Source organism: Panicum virgatum, chromosome 9N (genome assembly GCF_016808335.1).
Source record: "Panicum virgatum strain AP13 chromosome 9N, P.virgatum_v5, whole genome shotgun sequence".
Lineage (NCBI taxonomy): Eukaryota > Viridiplantae > Streptophyta > Magnoliopsida > Poales > Poaceae > Panicum > Panicum virgatum.
This window is the reverse complement of record NC_053153.1, coordinates 17723433-17741263: the sequence shown is the minus strand read 5'-3', so window position 1 is coordinate 17741263 and position 17831 is coordinate 17723433. Positions and strand designations below refer to the sequence as shown.

Here is a 17831-nt window from a genome sequence, read left to right as displayed (position 1 = left end):
CATTAAGCATATAGTATTTTCTTCCACCTGTTAGTATTTTCTTCCACCTATTCTTAAGTCCAGCAATTGTGTCCACCATTAATCTCCCCTTTTCCCAGCAGGTAATCAGGGAAGATTTGGACTTTGGTGCCATCATTAAAAATAGCAATTAGCACCTTCAAAAGGTGCTACAAAACAGTAGGCTTTTGTTGTTAGCAAAAGCAAGGGCTAATCTCGTCATTAGTAGGTCTGATCATGGGTCACCCGATCCGATAAACCCGACCCGACCCACCCGAAGAAAAACCGACCCGACCCGAGCAAGTGACGGGTCAGGTACGGGTCGAAATTTTTGATTCGAAACTCAAAAAAACTAGATTCAACTCAAAAATTACACACAAAATTGCAGACCAACCCGACCCGACCATGTCATAGGCCGGGCATGGGCCAACATTTTTTGACCCGAAATGACCTGACCCGACCCGACAGATGACTGGCCTAGTCACTAGCGTCCTCACCAAGATTCTCTCTCTTTTATTTTCGTTTTTATTTTTTTTCTCTCCCTCGCTTTGCCTCTCTCTCTCTTCCTTTCGGCCCCTCCGTTGCGCTCGTTGTTCGGTGCAACAGCAAATCGCAGCTCGCAATGCCTTGCGTGCCACCTCCGATCTCCTGACCCCAATCCAATCCGCACCCCCAATCCAACTCCACCTCCAACAAACAAATCCGTCTCCACCTCCGATTTTCAGGGACCGTTGCGCTGCCAATCTGCGTGGGGGGGTTGTGGGTTTAACCTTAACCCGATCGCTCCGCGGTCTCTCTTCCAAGTTTCCAATCTGCCGCCTAGAACTCGCAGTAAGAATCCAGTCGTGAAAAATTACCCTTTTTTGTTTATTTGTTGAGTAAGTTGCTGCAGCGGCAGTAGCACCAAGTCACTTGTGCCGCCGCACTCGCCGCCGTCGCCGCAGTCGGAGCCTCGGCGACTGATCTTTTAATCGGCAATTGTTTCCCAGCTACGCGCGACGAAGGGGAAGGAAAATCTGCGTTGATTCGCAGCAGCGAATTGTGCCCCACTCCGCCTTTTTTTATCGCGAGCGGCCGGATTTGTTCTGTTCTTCTTCTTCTTTTTTTCCTCCCTGAACGGGCGGTGGCGAACAGGGGAGAGTCCAAGAATTGGAGGCGCCGCGCCGGCGCTACTAGAATCCTCTGCCTGGTTCGAACTTGGAAGGGGGAGGCGAGGGATGGGGTCCCTGCTGTGCTGCCTGCGCTACCCGGATGACGGCACGGCGGCGCCGCCCGTCTGCTGCTTCTGCCTGCCATGGCCTTTTGCTTACCACGGCATCGACTCGGTATGCTTCTAGCACTGCTATACTGCTGTTTATCTCTCATCCGTTTGTCACTGCATGACTGCAACTGTATTGGGTATTGGCGTGTTGTGGTTGTAAGGCCTGAATGTATTTGTGGTGCATTCAGTTTAGTGTCTGCATGTGTGATTGTGTTCTTCCGATGATGCTCGTGGATCCTGCAAAATACGTGTTAGCATTTGGGGATCCATGCCAGCACTGTCAGGTGGTGCCCGCCTCCATGTTCTCTGATAATGCATGGCCGTTTCTGAGATCAACTTCGGAGTTTCAGCTTACATCGTTGGATGGAGCAGCAATGTTCGTCTCATTAAGGAGGTGGTGTGGAACAGAAAAAAAAGGATTATAACTTTCAAGTTCTAGTAGAATGCCATAATTTGGCTGCAGCTCATTCAGTTTGTTATCAGTGACTTCGGCAACACATTTTGAGATCTATTTTTGAAGTTTGAGTTCACGTGACTTAATGCATTTTCTGGAGTCATATAGTCCAAGTATAGTGGACTTAATATGTCACATTTGTTTGATCTGTTAACATACATTTTCACTGCATCTGGTCTTTCAGTCAGCTGTTATGCAGCCTCTTCTAATCACTTCCAACCCAGGGCTCTGCTGCTCGTCACAGAGGCGATACACGGGTCGCTCCTGATCGAGGGAGGATTCCTCTTGCAGCTCGCATCTCTGAAGGACAAATGGATTCAATGGATACTTTCCGTGCCCCTCCAAGGCCTTTGCCTTATGATGATCCTCAATTCAGTCCTCCCAGGGTGCAACACCCAACTGTGTCAGAACATGACAAAGCATCAGCGCATTTCCAGAAACCTGGACAAATTACAGAAAGAAAGAATACTGATACTGCATCAACTTGCACATCTCAAAAGGTTGATGGGTCTTCAGTAAAACACCACTCAGGAGGTTCGAGAATTGATGGAATACAAGCCTCTGATTCTTCTGACAATGAGGATGATTGTCCGATATGCCTAGATGGTTGGTGGAAGCCATTGGCACTCCTCTCTCTCTCCTATTCAGATTTTTGCTCAGCAGATACTGGCTTTACAATTTACAGGTTTGAGTGTCTAGCATGATGAATAAAAGGAGATTAGTTAAACCACGTGATTTTAGTTACAGAAGGAAATACTACATGCTCATTCATTTGAATCATTCTAAATATGGACATGCCTAAGTGCTTAAAGGTTATGATGGATTGTTAGATTATTAACATGCTTCAATGACAATATGAGCAGAAGAACATTTTAGCTAATTTATAGCTTGAAAAATATGGGTAACTGTGTTGGAAAGATGTTCTAACTCTCGTAATATAGTTTATGCACAAAGCCATGCATTTATGACTTCAGTATTTCTTGTGTTCTGAATATTATACTTTATCTGCAGAATATGATTATGAGAATCCAAAGATTGCATTGCAGTGCAACCATAATTTCCATCTTAGTTGCATTTACGAGTGGATGGAAAGAAGTCAAGCTTGCCCTGTCTGCGCAAAGGTACGTATCTTCTACCAGAAAATTATTTCACTGAAGATTACTTGTAATTGATCAACATTTGCAATATCTCTAACGATGAAACCTCCCACTGCAGGTTATGTTGTTTAACGAGGATGAATGACCCTGCTGAGGCAAAGTCTTCACCTATGGCAAGCGGAAGATTCAGGCAGGCTAGATGCAATATGTTGTGTACATAGCACTGATGGAATACGGTCGCTAGATTGTTTGTTGAAACTTCCAGCGGCGCGAAGTTTCAATTTTTCTTTAAAGAGTAGAGAATCCTCCCCCACTTTTTTTTTGACAAAGTTGATGGTTTGTGCCAATTTACATATGATATTTCAAACTGATGGGGTCATTGATGTTACATGCTCAATGATGTTACATTTTCAAGAGGTTGATTGCATTAGGTTTTAACACTGAAAATCTTAGGTTCCAGAAACCTCAGTTTGTTGCTGATAATCGAAGTCAATTGACAAGAAACAGATCAGTGGCCATTAGTCACATCTTGGCCAATAATTTGCAAGAGGATCTGTCTGAAGGTTTTTGACAAATATAGCCATTGCAGAAATTTCTCTAGGTGAAATGATATATTGGACCAGAAAGATGATGGAAAATTTAGTGTCACTGACAACAGATTTAGACACTGTTGCGTATGCCAGGGCTTCTCCATTCCTTTCAAATTTGTAATCAAAAACTGAATTTTGCTGACAAAAATACTGAATTTTTCTTTTGACAGATATCTTCCGCATATCCCATTCCCATCAAATATGAATACAGAGTAGATTCAGCTTTTGCGACATTCTGGCCCCTCTGCCATATCCTATCACCTCAAAAATTTATTCAAATATGTTCACCACTAATTATCACCACATCAAAATTATGGAAATACAAATAATTCCACATGTTCTTTCACAATCAGCTAGAAATTAATTGTACTCCAACTTTATTGTTAAATTCTGGAATCCAATATTTATCACTTCAAACATACACAAGCATACTTGGAGTTCCTTAGATCACAGTCAAGCTTCATCTTTTGCAGCCATCTCAAACACCTTCATGAATATACTTGGAGGCTGGCCACCACTGAGTTGATATTTTCCATTGATCTGAATGGTAGTGCAGTGAACAACAGATGGATAAAATATGCATACATTGACCAGATAAAAGATGATAAATATTATCACAATCAATTAGTCCTCATACCACAAAGTGAGGGATCCCGGAAATGGCAGATGAGTACTTGTTGAGTTCTTCCTGAACCTTTTGGCAGCAGAAAAGATATGTGAGCCCTGTCATCAAAGGGATATGGAAGGGGGCAGAGTTCACGGGAAAGCGTACTGCTTACCTCATCAACTCCTCTGCTAGGGTCTTCAAGCAGCTCTTCTGCCCCTTCTATGCCCACCTTTCTTGCAACATCCAGCAAAACCTGCCTGCGATACATGAAATAGTTTAATTAGCTGGCTCAACATTAATGATTAATATAGAAAAGAACATTCCAACATAGGAAGGATACAACATGCAAAATTCCAGTTTGCACGATAAATCTGCGGTTGAGGAAACTGGAAAAGAGAACCTCAAGCATTGAATGCTCTTGCACTATTGACACCCAGCACCTTAATGGAGGTCCATCATGATTAGATATAGTTTGTAGATTATGATGCAGGTCATATGGATCCAGAGAATATCACAAAAGGGGGCCAGAGACTATATGCTTTTTTCTCAAAGTCTCAGTACAAAATGAATATCAACCGTACCAGAAAAATAGATCTAGCACATGACCTACTGCAAATTTGTCTTATTCATCTGTACATTTTCAATAAAACTTGCACTGAAGTGCTTCAACTCACAATTGAAATATGAAAATATATACTTAGATTAGATAGTGCAACAAATACTTCAACCATAACGTGGTAGAGTTTTGAGAAAGAGATCGTGCAAATCACTCCCAATATTGTCAGATTACCATCAGAATATACGCATCAAATGTAAATTCTGAAAGTCTTATTTACACAAATTGATGCAGCTTCAAGATTTCTAGTGGATGACCAATGACTCAAAATATGAATTTTTTCATATGGACCAATTCATAACAGAGCCAGATAAAAGATGATCTAGGAGAATTATAAAATAAATTACAGAATATACAGGCTAACAACAAAAATGAATGCACAATAAAATATTATGATCAATACAAATAATCAACAAGTTCTATGTGTACTCACTTGTCACCAATATACTTTCCTTGGCAAAAGTAACTCTGGAATAATTCTTCTACAAGAGCATTTTGCTTGTCATAGCCTTGATGTCCAGCAAGTGTTATGAGCCTATGGCTATCCATCGTATTCCCCCTGGATTAAAATCGTTGCTTCAGCAAGTGTGATGTTTGCATGACAAGAATGTAAGAAGCAATAACTTTAAAACCATGTACTTACGTCAACCCTGACATGTCAAATTCAAATCCAAGTCCTCGAAATATCTGAAACGCCCGCATGCCAAACAGCTAAATCCATTTTCTGGAAAGTGAACAAAATCTACCATGGCAAGGTCAAATGAAAGAACCTCTGTCATGCGAGATGTTGCACGCTCAAATTGAACAGGGCCAAATTTCATCTTGTAGAAGTCAGATTTCCTGACGCCTTCCTTAGGTGCGTCAGGGTTCAGAAAGAATGGATGCCAACTGACCTAGCAAGCAATCATGTCCAGGCTAAGTTAACACTGCATAAACAAGATTGTGAACCCAGATCATGATGGTGATTTAAAGGAGAGTGAAACCTCAAAATTATACTTGTCCATGGTTTGCTCCATTGCTCTCTCGAGGTTCTTTTTACCAACAAAACACCAAGGGCACACTGTATCTGAGCTCACATCAATCTGCATGAGCTTCCTCCCCATGTCTGAAGCCATGAGTTTTGTGCACCTACAGTTTGCAGAGCAGTCAGCAATCAAATCGGTCTAGCTTCCCCCTAAGAAAGTTTTGATCGACAATTTGGTAATCAGCAGTAATATGCTTGTTAATCATTCCTTTGGGCTGGAAATTACTAGACGAAAAATTTGAGAATTTCGATGACAGCAGAAGTGGGGGACTTTCCCCCCTTCCAGTAAGGATGCATATCTTTATGGATGCATTTTGGTTGTAGGAATCGCCTCATGCATGACAGATGATAGATTTGTCTCATAATAGCACAATCAATCCCATGCTTCTGTGAGATGGCCATCCTCAATTCAATATCTTTTTAGCAGTGTTAGTTTCAAAAAAAAATCTTTTTACCAGTGTTCTGAAGCCAAGAAAGTGTTTAATTCAGAACTAGGATCAAATTGTTCTTCACTGCCAGGTTTCTGTAACCTAACACCCAACAGATAACACATCAAGATGCAATCATTATCAACATGCCCACAAAGAATCGTTCTCCATCTTTTTCCTAAAGTACTAGCAAAATTATGTGGCAGAAAATGGCATAATTTCTTGCTGCGGCCAAGGCCAACTAGTACCCCTCACCTAGAGCAACTAATTAATTAGCATAACTGACGATTATAACACAGACAAAATGAATAACAAACCGAACCTGAGAGCGCTGGGTTTCGCGGGGGACGGGATGCGAACAGAGAGGAGGCGACTTGGCATACACAAGCACAGAGGACTCTCCTTCCTTCGTTCCCCCCACACCCCTGTTATTGCTAGGGATTTGATCCGCGCTTTCCTCTCTTGTAGTTTGTGGAAGGAGGGAGAAGCAGGTAGCTGACGTCAGAGGAGGAGTTTGGTGGGCGTTGGTGAGCTCGGTCTACGCGCTGTACGCTCCCGAGTGGCCGTGCACCCGACGACCTACCAAACCAAACCTCCCCTGGACCGGGCTCACGTTGGGCACGTGACCTCCGCTCTCTGCCGTTCCTGTCTATCCTTTCCCAGGACCTCGGGAATCCCGGGATTCCAGAAAAATCCGGTGGTCGGTGCCCATAGACAAGTGTGTGCACCACGAGGAGGAGGAACAAGGAAGCGAGGCCATTCCGGGGGTCAAACGAAGAGAAGCAAAGCCGAGCTCCCACCTTTCGCAGAATCCGCCCGAAAGACTGCACCGTTCTTCCTCCTCCTCGTTCCTTCCCTCCAGGTGAGCGCCGGAGCCTCCTCTGCCCTCTCTGATTTCTTTTCTGCAGCGCATGGTGTTGTTTCTTGCGCTTATCGACCGCTGAATTGCCGCCTGATTGATTTGGGGAAACAGAGAAGCTGGGTAAATCTAGGACCTTGTATGTAGGGGAAAGATTGGCACAATTTGTTCTCTCTTGTAGATTTGGAAAATGATTGCTCGTTGTATCCGGATTCCTGAACCAGTTGCATGCCCTGATGGGCATTTCGCGGGTTATTGGGGGTAATGGTTATCGATGCCTTTAGCTTGTTCTTTCTGCAGCTACCTGTTTGCCTATGTTGAGCTGCGGTGTCGTATGCTCGTATCTCGTATAGCTTCACCGGTTGCACCATCCTGAACAAGTTGGCACCTTGCTAGCCAGGGCGGTTCAGCTTGCAGCTTCGCAGCTTGGTACCTATGAACTGGAGCAAGGTTTTCTCATCCTATCAAATTTAGTGGTGAAAATTGGTGGTGTCCAAGAAAAATAAAAAGTAGGAAGATGAAAGTAGGAGCCAGGGAGTTCCATGATGGAATGATGAGAGCACACTTTTTTTTATTTTTTTTCTTTCTTTTTGGACATGAGGCTGTGAAAGGAGACAACCATTCATCAAAGCTGGGAAATTTTTTGGCCAAATTGCTTTGCTTTATCATTTTAGGCTATGAAATGGCAACTCTACAGACTCACCTTCACTGTTCTGTCTGTTTATTGGTTTAATTGGTGCACTATTCTGTCTGTTTGTTGACCTATTTGTCTTTTATGCATCATAATCAGCCAGGGGCCATGGATATAGATGATGTGCTCTGCAACCTGCGTGTTGTCGGTGTGCCAACAAAAAGCGCAATTTACATTTGGGGTTATAACCACAGTGGTCAGACTGCACGAAAGGGCAAGGAGTGCCACTTGAGGATCCCCAAGAGCCTCCCTCCCAAACTATTCAAATTGGGGAAGGGAAAGAGCCTCAGGTGGACTGATATTGCATGTGGCCGTGAGCATACTGCTGCAGTTGCTTCCGATGGATCACTCTTCACCTGGGGTATGTCCTTTCTGCTCAGTTAATTCTCAGTAGGTGTATGTTAGAGTGCCTAATGAATTAACGACATTGAAATGGGAGAGATAGCACCATAATTGTTATATTGGACTTAGATGTTACAGTTGATCTATATCTTTATTTTGCCAGTAACGTTAGCATTGCAACTGTATATAAATTCTCAATAGTGAAAAAGATATCTTCCAATCAAGAAAGAGCTATTCTTCTGTTCATGTGTTCTTTGTGCATTTGTATTTCTTAGAAATTGTTTTATATCGCTTCTGCTATCAATGATGCTTATGTCTTTAATTTCACTGCCTTTTTTGTTCCCGTTAATTCTACTACCTTGTCTGCTCTTTTAAGAAAGTTCTTGTTATCAATTCCTTGCTATTGTGCAACCCCAATATGTGTAATTTGGTAACAAGTACGTGTAATTGTGAACACTACTATTATTCTTCAGAAGGCGCATCTAATTTAGCCCTGAGGATTAGAGCATGGGGACCTTTTTCTACTGGAGTGCTTCATCGACAGTGATGAAAGGTACTGCTTGATGTTCAGGTATTCTGTTTGTGACTGAAATGAGTTACTTAAATGCATACAGGTGCTAATGAGTTTGGCCAGTTGGGAGATGGGACAGAGGAGAGTGCGCAGGAACCCAAGAAAGTCAAGTCACTGGAGACCGAGCTTGTAAAATCGGTATCCTGTGGTGCACATTGTACAGCTGCTGTTGCTGAGCCTCGAGAAAACGATGGCACATTATCCAAAAGCAGGCTTTGGGTGTGGGGACAAAATCAGGTTTTCTGCAATAACTTCTCACTGGGTCAACAAGCCTTGAGAAGTTAATACAATTATTTGATATTTCACTATTTGCATGCTTGTTACAGGGTTCTGATTATCCTCGCCTTTTTTGGGGAGCTTTCACACCAAACACAGTAAGTTCATTTTAACAACTTATGGTTCAAGTATTAGTAACACATTGCAAATAGTATTAGTAACATTTTGAAGCAGTGACATGCCTAGTCAGTATTCAATTTCCCTGTTAGTTTGCCAAGCTCTTTCGATTTGAAAATAAAAATAAAAAATTGTTCTAACATGCTGCATTGCATTAGTAGTTGGATTCTCATCATCTCATGCGATCTGATAACATGATTTTCACCACACGACCTTGGATGGAGTACATGATAGCCTTGCTGGGTGGAATGAATTCAAATATCTCATGAAATTATTGTCTCTTTGCTCATCCTGTTTGCTGAGTTTACTTTCACTAGAAAACTTTATGATATTTACTCAATAAAAGCTTGTGTAGAATCCTCATCCGTGGAGAATGTCTTTATCCTTGTGTTTTAATTTCATCTCCGTTTAATACTCAAGGTGTCTTTGTTTCTTTTTCTCTGTATCTGTTCCAGTCGACAAACTTGCTCGTGAGAAAGTGCCAACTTTATATGTTTTCTATTCAGATTTAATGTATTTTGTATTTCTGATGTTCTAGAACCATAACTAGGTGGGTCTAGAAAAACCACATCTAGATGTACATTCTGGCATTGTAAATCAATAAATCGAATAAAAATATATTACTGCTGGGTCCATGACATGAGCAAGTTTGAAGAATTTGAATAGTTGCATGGATTTTCCCACAGTGCCACTATTCTCTCCCTTGTTTCAGTAGACAACTCTGGTCTTACTGCTAATTTGTGTACTCAATACCTATATCGTATTCAGGTTTGTGTCATAAGTCTTTAGATGTTTTAGCTATGCTCAAGTAATTCTGTAATCCAGAGGGTGGACATACTCTTCCTTCTTAATATATTGATATGCAGATCTCCTGTGTGTTTGAGAAAAAAAAGGGTGGACATACTTAAAAGTTAATGATACTGTGCATTTAGTGTGTAATTATTTTATGCAATACTTTTTAATATGGTTTGCATATCCCAGGTGATTAAGCAGGTTTCTTGTGGAGCTGTTCATGTTGTGGCTCTATCTGAGGATGGTCTACTGCAAGCATGGGGTAATGTGCAACCTGAGTCTTAAAATACACTTTTCATACTCTTGATTTTTTTTAATGCAAATGTACTGGTCTGTTCTTTACTGCTTGATCCAAACCTTGCGAATCAGCAGCGATATAACTTAATGTTTAGGCTATCAAGATGTTTTGCTTTGACTATGTGAAAGTCACTTTTGTAAAAACCAACAATTAGATGACTATTAACGGGGTATGTGCTATTTCTTACTAACCAGGCTACAATGAGTATGGTCAGCTTGGCAGAGGTTTTACTTCTCAAGGACTTCAGGGAGCTCGTGTGTTAACTGCTTATGCAAGGTTCCTTGATGACGCCCCTGAGCAAGTGAAGATTGTTAGGGTGTCATGTGGCGAGTACCATACAGCAGCTATATCAGAAAATGGGGAGGTGTAAGTCATCTCAAGGGAGCTGTTCTCTGCTGTCAGTGATTGTTGTGTGGTTTCTCGCATGACAATAGAAGCATTTGGAGTATCGAAGACTAACCACAACTAACTGTTGGGCTAACTGCAAAGAGAACAAGAAAATTAGTTTTAATTTCTCATTATAGTATCAGTGTTGTTCCATGCACTTTTGCTGCTATTTACAATCTTTGAACACGGAGATCCAAGTGTCTCCTCTTGAGCATCCCAATTTCAACAGAGAAATGTGTCTAATACTTTAAGAATTAAATAACTACATTACTATAGTTGAATAATAACTTGTTGATTCTCAGCTGAGTCTGTCGATTGCTAACCTAGATATTCCTGAGATTGTTAGATTTCACTTTTTAGATTGTTAACATTAAATCAAAATTGTAACCATTTCATGTCTTAACTCTCATCATCACAAACCTATTCCAAGCATGAACTTGATTAATTTTCTAATTATGGTACCTTCGGGTTTTGCAGGTATACTTGGGGATTGGGAAGCATGGGGCAGCTTGGGCATTGCTCCCTCCAGTCTGGAGATAAGGAGCTGATCCCTAGGCGAATTGTTGCCCTTGATAGAATAGTGGTTAGTGACGTGTCTTGTGGAGGGGTCCACTCTTGTGCTGTAACTGAAGGTGGAGCTCTCTATACGTGGGGCGGAGGACATGTGGGCCAGCTGGGAGTCGGGCCTCAGAGTGGCTTCTTCTCTTGCTCTTTTAATGAATCTGACATGCTACTTCGCAACATCCCAGTCCTGGTTATACCGTCAGGTGTTCGTCTTGCTACCTGTGGGCACTCACACACACTGGTATCTATGAAAGATGGCCGTATATATGGGTGGGGCTACAATAGTTATGGTCAGGCGGCAAATGCAAAATCTACTTATGCTTGGTTCCCCTCTCCAGTTGATTGGTAGGTTCCAATTGCACCATCTCATTTCCTTTTTTTGGGTTTAAGCATAGACCGTTTTGTTCCTACGGAGCTTTGTTAAAACCAACTCTAGGTTCTTAATTATCTTTCGTGTGATGCAGGTGTGTTGGTGAGGTGAGGAGACTTGCTGCTGGAGGTGGGCACTCAGCTGTTCTGACTGATGCATGTTCGCTAAAAGAGCTGTGTGAGTTCAAGCTAGCAGAGACTGTAAACCTTTCTAATGCTGAGCTAATAGAAGATGTTGCATCACGGACTGGTGCTGATGCCTTGGCACGCTTGTGTGAGAAACTAAGGTACACAACTACACATACAGAATTAAGGCAGGTCATAATGGTTTTTGTTGTTTTCATACTGAACTTAATTATTAGTTATTTGGGAGCTAATTCCCAAGCTAAGCAAAAAAAAAAACCTATGATATAGTATCATAGGAAGAACTGGTTTTCTGTGATCGGTTAGTGCAGTACTGGAAAATTTGCAATAAAAATTTTATTTTTCTTTTTTCAGGCTTTCATTCATTGTATTTACCTAGCCAAGCGATCTGTTCTTCTATGTTACCGATTTTTGGCATTGTTGCAGGGAACATGTGCATGAGCGAGGAGAATGTGAACTCCTGGAAAAGCAGGTTCCTGAAGAAGCAGAAGCTAAGGCCGGTTAGACCACTGATGAATAGTTGAAGCAGTCAGAGGCTGAAGCCAATTAAACCATGGCAATTCATCTCAGCCTTAATATCTTGACCTCCCAGTAATGTTATTCAGACAATTATTGTTACGGTCTATGCGATTGTGTCTGGACTCAGCAATTGATTCTGATTGATCTGTAAACCCCCATTTGTGTGCCTCTCAAGTGTATCCGAGGGCATTCAGGTCGCTGTAGAACCTAATTGAAACGTGTGTGCTTGTATCTTGAAAGGCTTGTGCGTGCAATTGTAACAGTCAGGTTACCATGGGACCTAATGGAAACATGTGTGTGCTTGTTACTTGATAGGCTTGTGCGTGCAGCTGCAAGTGTGATAAACTGAAATCTGTGACGATGCTTGTGCAAGTCAGGAATGGCTGCTACCTTTATTATCTGGTGGCTGTTGCTTGTCTATGATTATGTTCGTGTCAATTGGTAAGCTGTTTGCCTGTGGTTTCTGGGTTTCAGGCGCTACGCTCCCATGTTCATGCACTTGGTAATATCTATATGATAGTTATAAATCCGTTTCCGTAATTATGCAACAAGGTCGTTGTAGTATAGTGGTGAGTATTCCCGCCTGTCACGCGGGCGACCCGGGTTCGATCCCCGGCAACGGCGATTTTTTTTATTTTGGAAACCGTTTTACCTACTCGCCGAGTACTTGGGTCATCGAAGCCACTTTTTTTTTTCCCGTCCCGTAGGCTGCTTAATGTGATCAAAGCTTGTCGAATTGATTACAATCGAGGTGAAAGTCTTTTTGAAAAACGAAATCGAGATGGAAGTCTGACAGGTAAAGAACATCTCTGAAGAAAAGGTGAAAGATTATCTTGCCCCCGTCGAAGACTAATCTCCTGTTCATGTGGTGACTCACCTACTGTCTAAAGCCAAATCAAGCACACGCAAACATCTCGCACATTCCATCAAAACCAGCAAATGTGAGTAGTCATCTAAGGGCAATCTCAATGGGGGGTTTCATGGTGTGTTTCCAAGACTGCCAAGTTAGTGTGATACTCAAATGAAACCACATCTCTCAGCGCATAGTTTCATGACACAGTTTAATAGACAGCTTACAACATTAAATTGTGCAATGACGATGTGATCAAATGTGTCATATTAACTATGTAACCTTTTGTAAAATAATATACTAGGATATAGTTCATTTAACAAACACTAGCATGAATAAAATACAGAAATCTCATACCTATGACATTCTGTTTTGCATCTCGAAGTCACAGAATGTCAAATTATCCATCAATAATTTGATCAAATTTGAGATTAAGATTGTGAAAATACTGAGGTGTAAATGTTCGGAAATGATATACTTGAAGGAGAGCTGACGGCGGCCTTTCAATGCTGCTGCTTTTCAATGTAGCGGCCTTTATAAGCTGCTTCACATTGCACCTTTATTGCACAGTCCGATATGGTACTGGTACTAGCTGTATTTCATCATGTAAGAATGTGTCCCAGTTCAGAGCTGACAAAACACTGCCCCTGAACATGGCAACAATTTTGAAAGCTGAACTTGTTGCCACCTCTTGCTACAATCCTACAGGCAGGAAGCTGGAACCCTGGAAGGACTGATTATGTCCACATAAGACAACAGCAGCAGTGCAAATTCCACCCCACATAGACACAATGCTTCAACACAAACAGTGCTTTCATTCTCAAAATTACACGATAAATTATTGTCTTGAATTATGTAAATGATAGTAACGACAAATCCCTTTCATCAACTACAAAAGAACCACGGTATCATAACAACAAAGAATTATAAAAGCTGCTGCTGAATTAATCTCTCTTCCCTCTCAAAAAGAGCTATATCTATGGGGCCTAGGCAGGCCCCAATCATACTTTCATCACTTCGAAGGGGAAGTGAAGACCAGGGACTCCCTCTACTTGGCCTTGCCGTTCGCAGCGGCGGCGGTTGGGTTCAGCTCATCCCAGGCCTCGATCCAGGTGACCATGGCGTCGGCAAGCTTGACGAAGTAGGGGTCGATCTTGCCCAGCTTCTCCTTCACCTGCCCAGAAAGGTAGATGTAGCACTTCTGGACCGTGTCGCACTCCTTGGGGATGGTCACGTTCTGGAAGAAGGGGATGATGTCCTCCTGCCAGAAGATGCCCTTGTATTCCTTCTTCAAGTTAACGAAGGGGTTGCTAGCCTTGCTGTGCCAGATGTATGGCAGGCCAGTCTTGACACCCAGGCTCAAGTGGTCGCAGATGACCTGAATGTTATTTGCTCAGTTGTTAATACAATGGCGTCATTAGAAAACATGTGATTTGCAAAGAAAGCAACTGATGCAATTGCGGCAGAAAGAACAGAATGACCACACACCTTCACACACCACCCAGCCCACATGTCGTCATAGCGACCAATAGGCTGGCCATCACCCATGAGACCAAAGTACATAGCAGGGCCAATGAGATCCCTGTCGAAGGCAAGGTTCATGCCGCACATGGGGAACAAGGTTCCCTTGGGGATTGTCATGACAGCATCAACATACCTGAACCCAAAAAAAAACAGAGTTAGCTACAAACATTGATGTAAAAAAACAGTTGTAATAATGTAATGTATAGGATCAAAATGAGAACAGACTGCAGTACCTTTCATTCCTCTCCTTAGGCTTGACCAGTTGTGTGGGAGCATCATAGTCAGGGATGTTCAGCCACAGGCCGTGGGAGACAGCAGTGTGGGCGCCCTCCCTGAGGCTGAAGGGGTACCCACGCACAAAGTCAGCACCATCGCGGTAGGGGTCATACAGCGTGTTGAAGAAGAACGGGGTGGATGGGCTGAGGAGGTTCTTGATGTGCTGCTCAAGAGCATTGATGTCCTTGCCAGATGGATCCTTGGCAACCTAAATGGCAAAAAAAAGACAATTAATGTGACAAAATAGAATGAGTGCAATGATGCTGCTAGTTATAATCATGATGTTGCTAGTTCAGATGATAAAAACTCCTAATTTGAGTGCATCACTGGATATTACTGTCAATGTTTCAACAGATCACAGAGCTGCTAGTTCCACCCTCAGCATTATGATCTAGGTGTGTGGATCTTGCAAGGTGAAAGGTGAAAATTTAAACTGCGTCTGGCTCGTTTAATAAGAGCTGATCGTGGTAAAAGGTGAAAAATTTTCCCTCAGAAAGTGTGTATTAGGAGGAGCTAAACCTAATGTTGACCTGAATTGGGCCTACTGCTCGGATCAGATCTGATGCAACTAGATCCGATGACATTAGAGCATTCTAAATACGTGTTGATTAATACATGCCAGTTTGTGATCCACGACGGGATCCCATAAACAAGGACCCTGGCCAAATGAAAAGGACCCCTCCTCAACGACAAAGGCACTAACAACCAGTACGCTGCTGGCCCTGTTCCCTCGGAACAAAGCCGCTACAGTACTGAGCATAGCCAGGTGCTACGGATCGAGGTCCGCAATGCGAAACCACCACCGACGCTAAGGATCAAAGGCAATTAACCGCGCGAGCCGAGATCCAGATCTGATCGGGCCGGATCTGGGCGAATTGGACCCAGATCCGGCGCCAAGATCCCGCCTTTCCGTCGGATCCAAGAGTGAATTTAACAGGAACGGGAGCAGTAAAAAAAAGAGAGGAAGAGGTCATACGAAGCAGTCGTCGTCGATGGTGTAGATGTACTTCTTTTTGGAGACCATGTAGCCGAAGCAGCGGCAGGCGGAGTCCTTGAAGGAGATGCAGGAGGCCTTGGGGCCGAGGATGCGGTTGATGTCGTTGCGGTTGTAGAGCTCGTAGTCGAAGCCCTCCGGCACCTTGATGGTCTTGGTCGGATCGCCGTCCTGCACGATGATGAGGTGGTACGGCTGGAAGAAGGGCCGCCACATCTCCAGGAAGTCGAGGTTGCGGATCGTCGGGATCACGATGTCGAGCTCGTCCTTGAGCAGCGGCGTGGAGGGGACGTTCGCCCCCGGGACCGTCACCGTGCCCGCCATTGCTGGTGCCGCGCCTCCTCCGGATCTCGATCTCTCTGCGCCCCCGCGCGCTGCTGCCGGGCCGGGAGATGAGGAGATCTTGGGAGCAGAGGAGGAGAGAGGGGTTGGGAGGCGTGGGGTGAGCGGTGGGAGGAGGCGGCGTTTATATAGAAAGAGGCGCAGGGAGGAAGAGGACCTCCCCTCTCTGTCTCTATTCTCTACTCTTCCCTGCCCTTTTCTTGTTTTTATTTTTTTTTTCTTGCTGAGCTCTCTTCCTAATGGGTCCACAAGAGGTTTGGATCTGGGGGCAGGCATGTCGGTGCGTCGGAAGCTGCGTGTGGAAACGTTTTGATTTGAATTCATATTATGAATTTTCACGGATATAAGTGTGCCTCCATCACATGGTACCATTTAGTATGTATCGAGTTTAAACATATTTGTTAACATCTGTATATTTTTTCCATTCTTTTTTCCCTCGAATAACCAATTGTGAAGTTATCTTCTTGTGCGGCAAAATTCACTGGAACTATTCATTAAAAGGATACTAATCAGTGAGCCTTCACTAAGAGTGACAATTATAAATGACAGTTAATAGATGGCAAAATTAAAATTGGCATTTAATTGTATATCTTTATAAATAGACTTGCATAGATGGTATGTATTAAAACATTAATGAGTATACTTATCTAACTGAGCAATTATGGAAATTAGAATGCCTCAAGATCACTATAAGTAAGAGATTAGGGTCTAGAGGTTTTTAGAGCAACAACTGCTTGACAGTGGAGAGATAGCAGGGGTTAATAATATGTGGAATCTTTTTATGGTTATTTGTACAATTATTTGTAAATTCAACATTTTTTAGCAACTTGGGAGAGAAAGAACATTAGCATAAGGCAAAGCATGCTTATTAACATATGTAAAATCTTAACATAGACATTCATTTTAAAAATTGTAACTGTTGCGCGGGTCAATGTTTATGTAAGTTATGCTTATGGTCACTACTTATCCATTACAATTTTGAAATGATCAACAGTCCACCAAAAACTGTTGTAGTACGGTATTAAAGTCCCGTTTTTCCCTACCATTTGTGATGGCTAATTTTCATGACCCGGAAAAAAAAGGAAACTAATATGTTATTTCCGCCGATGGGGTGAATTTCTGCTTGTGGCTAAAAAATCTCCCTCGTTAGAGATAGCCAAGCGAGATATCTCGATCGGCAAGCCAGTTGCTTCCTCTTCATGAAAAATGGTTGTGGCCGTCATATCCATCCGGTCGAGTTTTTTAAAATTATTTTCTCACCCTCAAGACATATTTGTAGTGTGTTTAGAACCTATTGACTCAATAGGTTCTATTCCGTTCTATTTTTTTTGCGGGGGGGGGGGGGGGGGGCTAAGAATCGTTGTGACGCTGAACTAGTCCAAACGAGTTGACGGTGCGGGTGAAGGAAACTGCGCAGAACCGGGCAGTCCGGCTTGTTGCTCCCTGGGAGAGGCCTGGGCCGACGCGTCGCGTCGGAAGCAGCCAAAGCACGCGTCCGCCGCGGCGACAGCGTGCTGGTAGCAGGCTGGCCGGGTCCGCGGGCGGGGGATTGGGGTGTGGGGGGTACGTGGAGTGGGGAGGCGGCAAAGGGGGATCACCGCCGGCGCCGCTTGCTAATAGTAGCAGCTAGCTGCTCGGCTGTTGCGGTCGCGGTGGGCATGTGGCCTCGCACTCGGCCGTGGACCTCGGCTAGTCTGTTAGGCCTGGTTGGGTTTGGTAGGCGGGCGGGGCGGGGCGACGACCCCGGCGGGCGGCTCGTGCGCTCGCTGCTGCTTGGTCCGTCGGGCCAGATCTCGGTGTGCTCACCGCGTCGCGCGTGCACGAACGGGTCAAACTCCCGTG

General features: G+C 43.5%; 4 protein-coding genes and 1 non-coding gene across 10 annotated transcripts; 3 read left to right on the top strand and 2 right to left on the bottom strand.

Moving 5' to 3' along the window:
* The first annotated feature begins 527 nt into the window (after positions 1 to 527).
* Positions 528 to 3236, top strand: LOC120692082 (E3 ubiquitin-protein ligase At3g02290-like). Of its 2 annotated transcripts, none has more exons than XM_039975297.1 (5): positions 528 to 828; positions 1132 to 1322; positions 1937 to 2318; positions 2724 to 2833; positions 2928 to 3236. In XM_039975297.1, the coding sequence occupies exons 2-5, from the start codon at positions 1215 to 1217 to the stop codon at positions 2952 to 2954; spliced, it is 627 nt and encodes a 208-aa protein (XP_039831231.1). In that variant the 5' UTR covers positions 528 to 828; positions 1132 to 1214; the 3' UTR covers positions 2955 to 3236. The 2 variants fall into 2 exon arrangements, with proteins under 2 accessions (XP_039831231.1, XP_039831230.1); XM_039975296.1 differs by having other exon boundaries at positions 987 to 1322.
* Positions 3237 to 3552: 316 nt separating this feature from the next.
* Positions 3553 to 6557, bottom strand: LOC120692081 (uncharacterized protein YwbO-like). Its single transcript, XM_039975294.1, has 8 exons — positions 6397 to 6557; positions 5606 to 5750; positions 5393 to 5515; positions 5266 to 5309; positions 5056 to 5181; positions 4179 to 4263; positions 4037 to 4093; positions 3553 to 3939 (listed from the first exon to the last, which is right to left on the bottom strand). The coding sequence occupies exons 1-8, from the start codon at positions 6453 to 6455 to the stop codon at positions 3853 to 3855; spliced, it is 726 nt and encodes a 241-aa protein (XP_039831228.1). The 5' UTR covers positions 6456 to 6557; the 3' UTR covers positions 3553 to 3852.
* LOC120692079 (ultraviolet-B receptor UVR8-like) lies at positions 6557 to 12317 on the top strand. Of its 5 annotated transcripts, none has more exons than XM_039975290.1 (9): positions 6557 to 6936; positions 7728 to 7985; positions 8581 to 8774; positions 8864 to 8911; positions 9912 to 9984; positions 10215 to 10386; positions 10885 to 11316; positions 11436 to 11627; positions 11911 to 12317. In XM_039975290.1, the coding sequence occupies exons 2-9, from the start codon at positions 7733 to 7735 to the stop codon at positions 11987 to 11989; spliced, it is 1443 nt and encodes a 480-aa protein (XP_039831224.1). In that variant the 5' UTR covers positions 6557 to 6936; positions 7728 to 7732; the 3' UTR covers positions 11990 to 12317. The 5 variants fall into 5 exon arrangements, with proteins under 5 accessions (XP_039831224.1, XP_039831223.1, XP_039831227.1 ...); XM_039975289.1 differs by having other exon boundaries at positions 7724 to 7985; XM_039975293.1 differs by having other exon boundaries at positions 7724 to 7985; positions 8440 to 8774.
* A 238-nt stretch (positions 12318 to 12555) lies between these two features.
* On the top strand, positions 12556 to 12627 carry TRNAD-GUC. Its single transcript has one exon. It is a non-coding gene; the product is annotated as a tRNA-Asp (tRNA).
* A 1021-nt stretch (positions 12628 to 13648) lies between these two features.
* On the bottom strand, positions 13649 to 16100 carry LOC120688050 (probable UDP-arabinopyranose mutase 1). Its single transcript, XM_039970179.1, has 4 exons — positions 15630 to 16100; positions 14611 to 14861; positions 14342 to 14510; positions 13649 to 14231 (listed from the first exon to the last, which is right to left on the bottom strand). Exons 1-4 carry the CDS (start codon positions 15969 to 15971, stop codon positions 13902 to 13904), a joined length of 1092 nt encoding a protein of 363 aa, XP_039826113.1. The 5' UTR covers positions 15972 to 16100; the 3' UTR covers positions 13649 to 13901.
* Between the last annotated feature and the right edge of the window lie 1731 nt (positions 16101 to 17831).

What these genes read in the sequence shown, in the direction of transcription:
- LOC120692082 (XM_039975297.1), top strand. Translation starts at nt 1,215, where the DNA reads ATGGGGTCCCTGCTGTGCTGCCTGCGCTACCCGGATGACGGCACGGCG. An exon ending in TTGTCCGATATGCCTAGATG is followed by an intron (nt 2,319 to 2,723) that starts GTTGGTGGAAGC and finishes CTTTATCTGCAG; the next exon opens with AATATGATTATGAGAATCCA. An exon ending in CTTGCCCTGTCTGCGCAAAG is followed by an intron (nt 2,834 to 2,927) that starts GTACGTATCTTC and finishes CTCCCACTGCAG; the next exon opens with GTTATGTTGTTTAACGAGGA.
- LOC120692081 (XM_039975294.1), bottom strand. Translation starts at nt 6,455, where the DNA reads ATGCCAAGTCGCCTCCTCTCTGTTCGCATCCCGTCCCCCGCGAAACCC. An exon ending in CAACATCTCGCATGACAGAG is followed by an intron (nt 5,310 to 5,392) that starts GTTCTTTCATTT and finishes CGGGCGTTTCAG; the next exon opens with ATATTTCGAGGACTTGGATT. An exon ending in CTAGCAGAGGAGTTGATGAG is followed by an intron (nt 4,094 to 4,178) that starts GTAAGCAGTACG and finishes TGCTGCCAAAAG; the next exon opens with GTTCAGGAAGAACTCAACAA.
- LOC120692079 (XM_039975290.1), top strand. Translation starts at nt 7,733, where the DNA reads ATGGATATAGATGATGTGCTCTGCAACCTGCGTGTTGTCGGTGTGCCA. An exon ending in TGGTCTACTGCAAGCATGGG is followed by an intron (nt 9,985 to 10,214) that starts GTAATGTGCAAC and finishes CTTACTAACCAG; the next exon opens with GCTACAATGAGTATGGTCAG. An exon ending in CGCTTGTGTGAGAAACTAAG is followed by an intron (nt 11,628 to 11,910) that starts GTACACAACTAC and finishes GCATTGTTGCAG; the next exon opens with GGAACATGTGCATGAGCGAG.
- LOC120688050 (XM_039970179.1), bottom strand. Translation starts at nt 15,971, where the DNA reads ATGGCGGGCACGGTGACGGTCCCGGGGGCGAACGTCCCCTCCACGCCG. An exon ending in CCATCGACGACGACTGCTTC is followed by an intron (nt 14,862 to 15,629) that starts GTATGACCTCTT and finishes TTTGCCATTTAG; the next exon opens with GTTGCCAAGGATCCATCTGG. An exon ending in GGGCTGGGTGGTGTGTGAAG is followed by an intron (nt 14,232 to 14,341) that starts GTGTGTGGTCAT and finishes AATAACATTCAG; the next exon opens with GTCATCTGCGACCACTTGAG.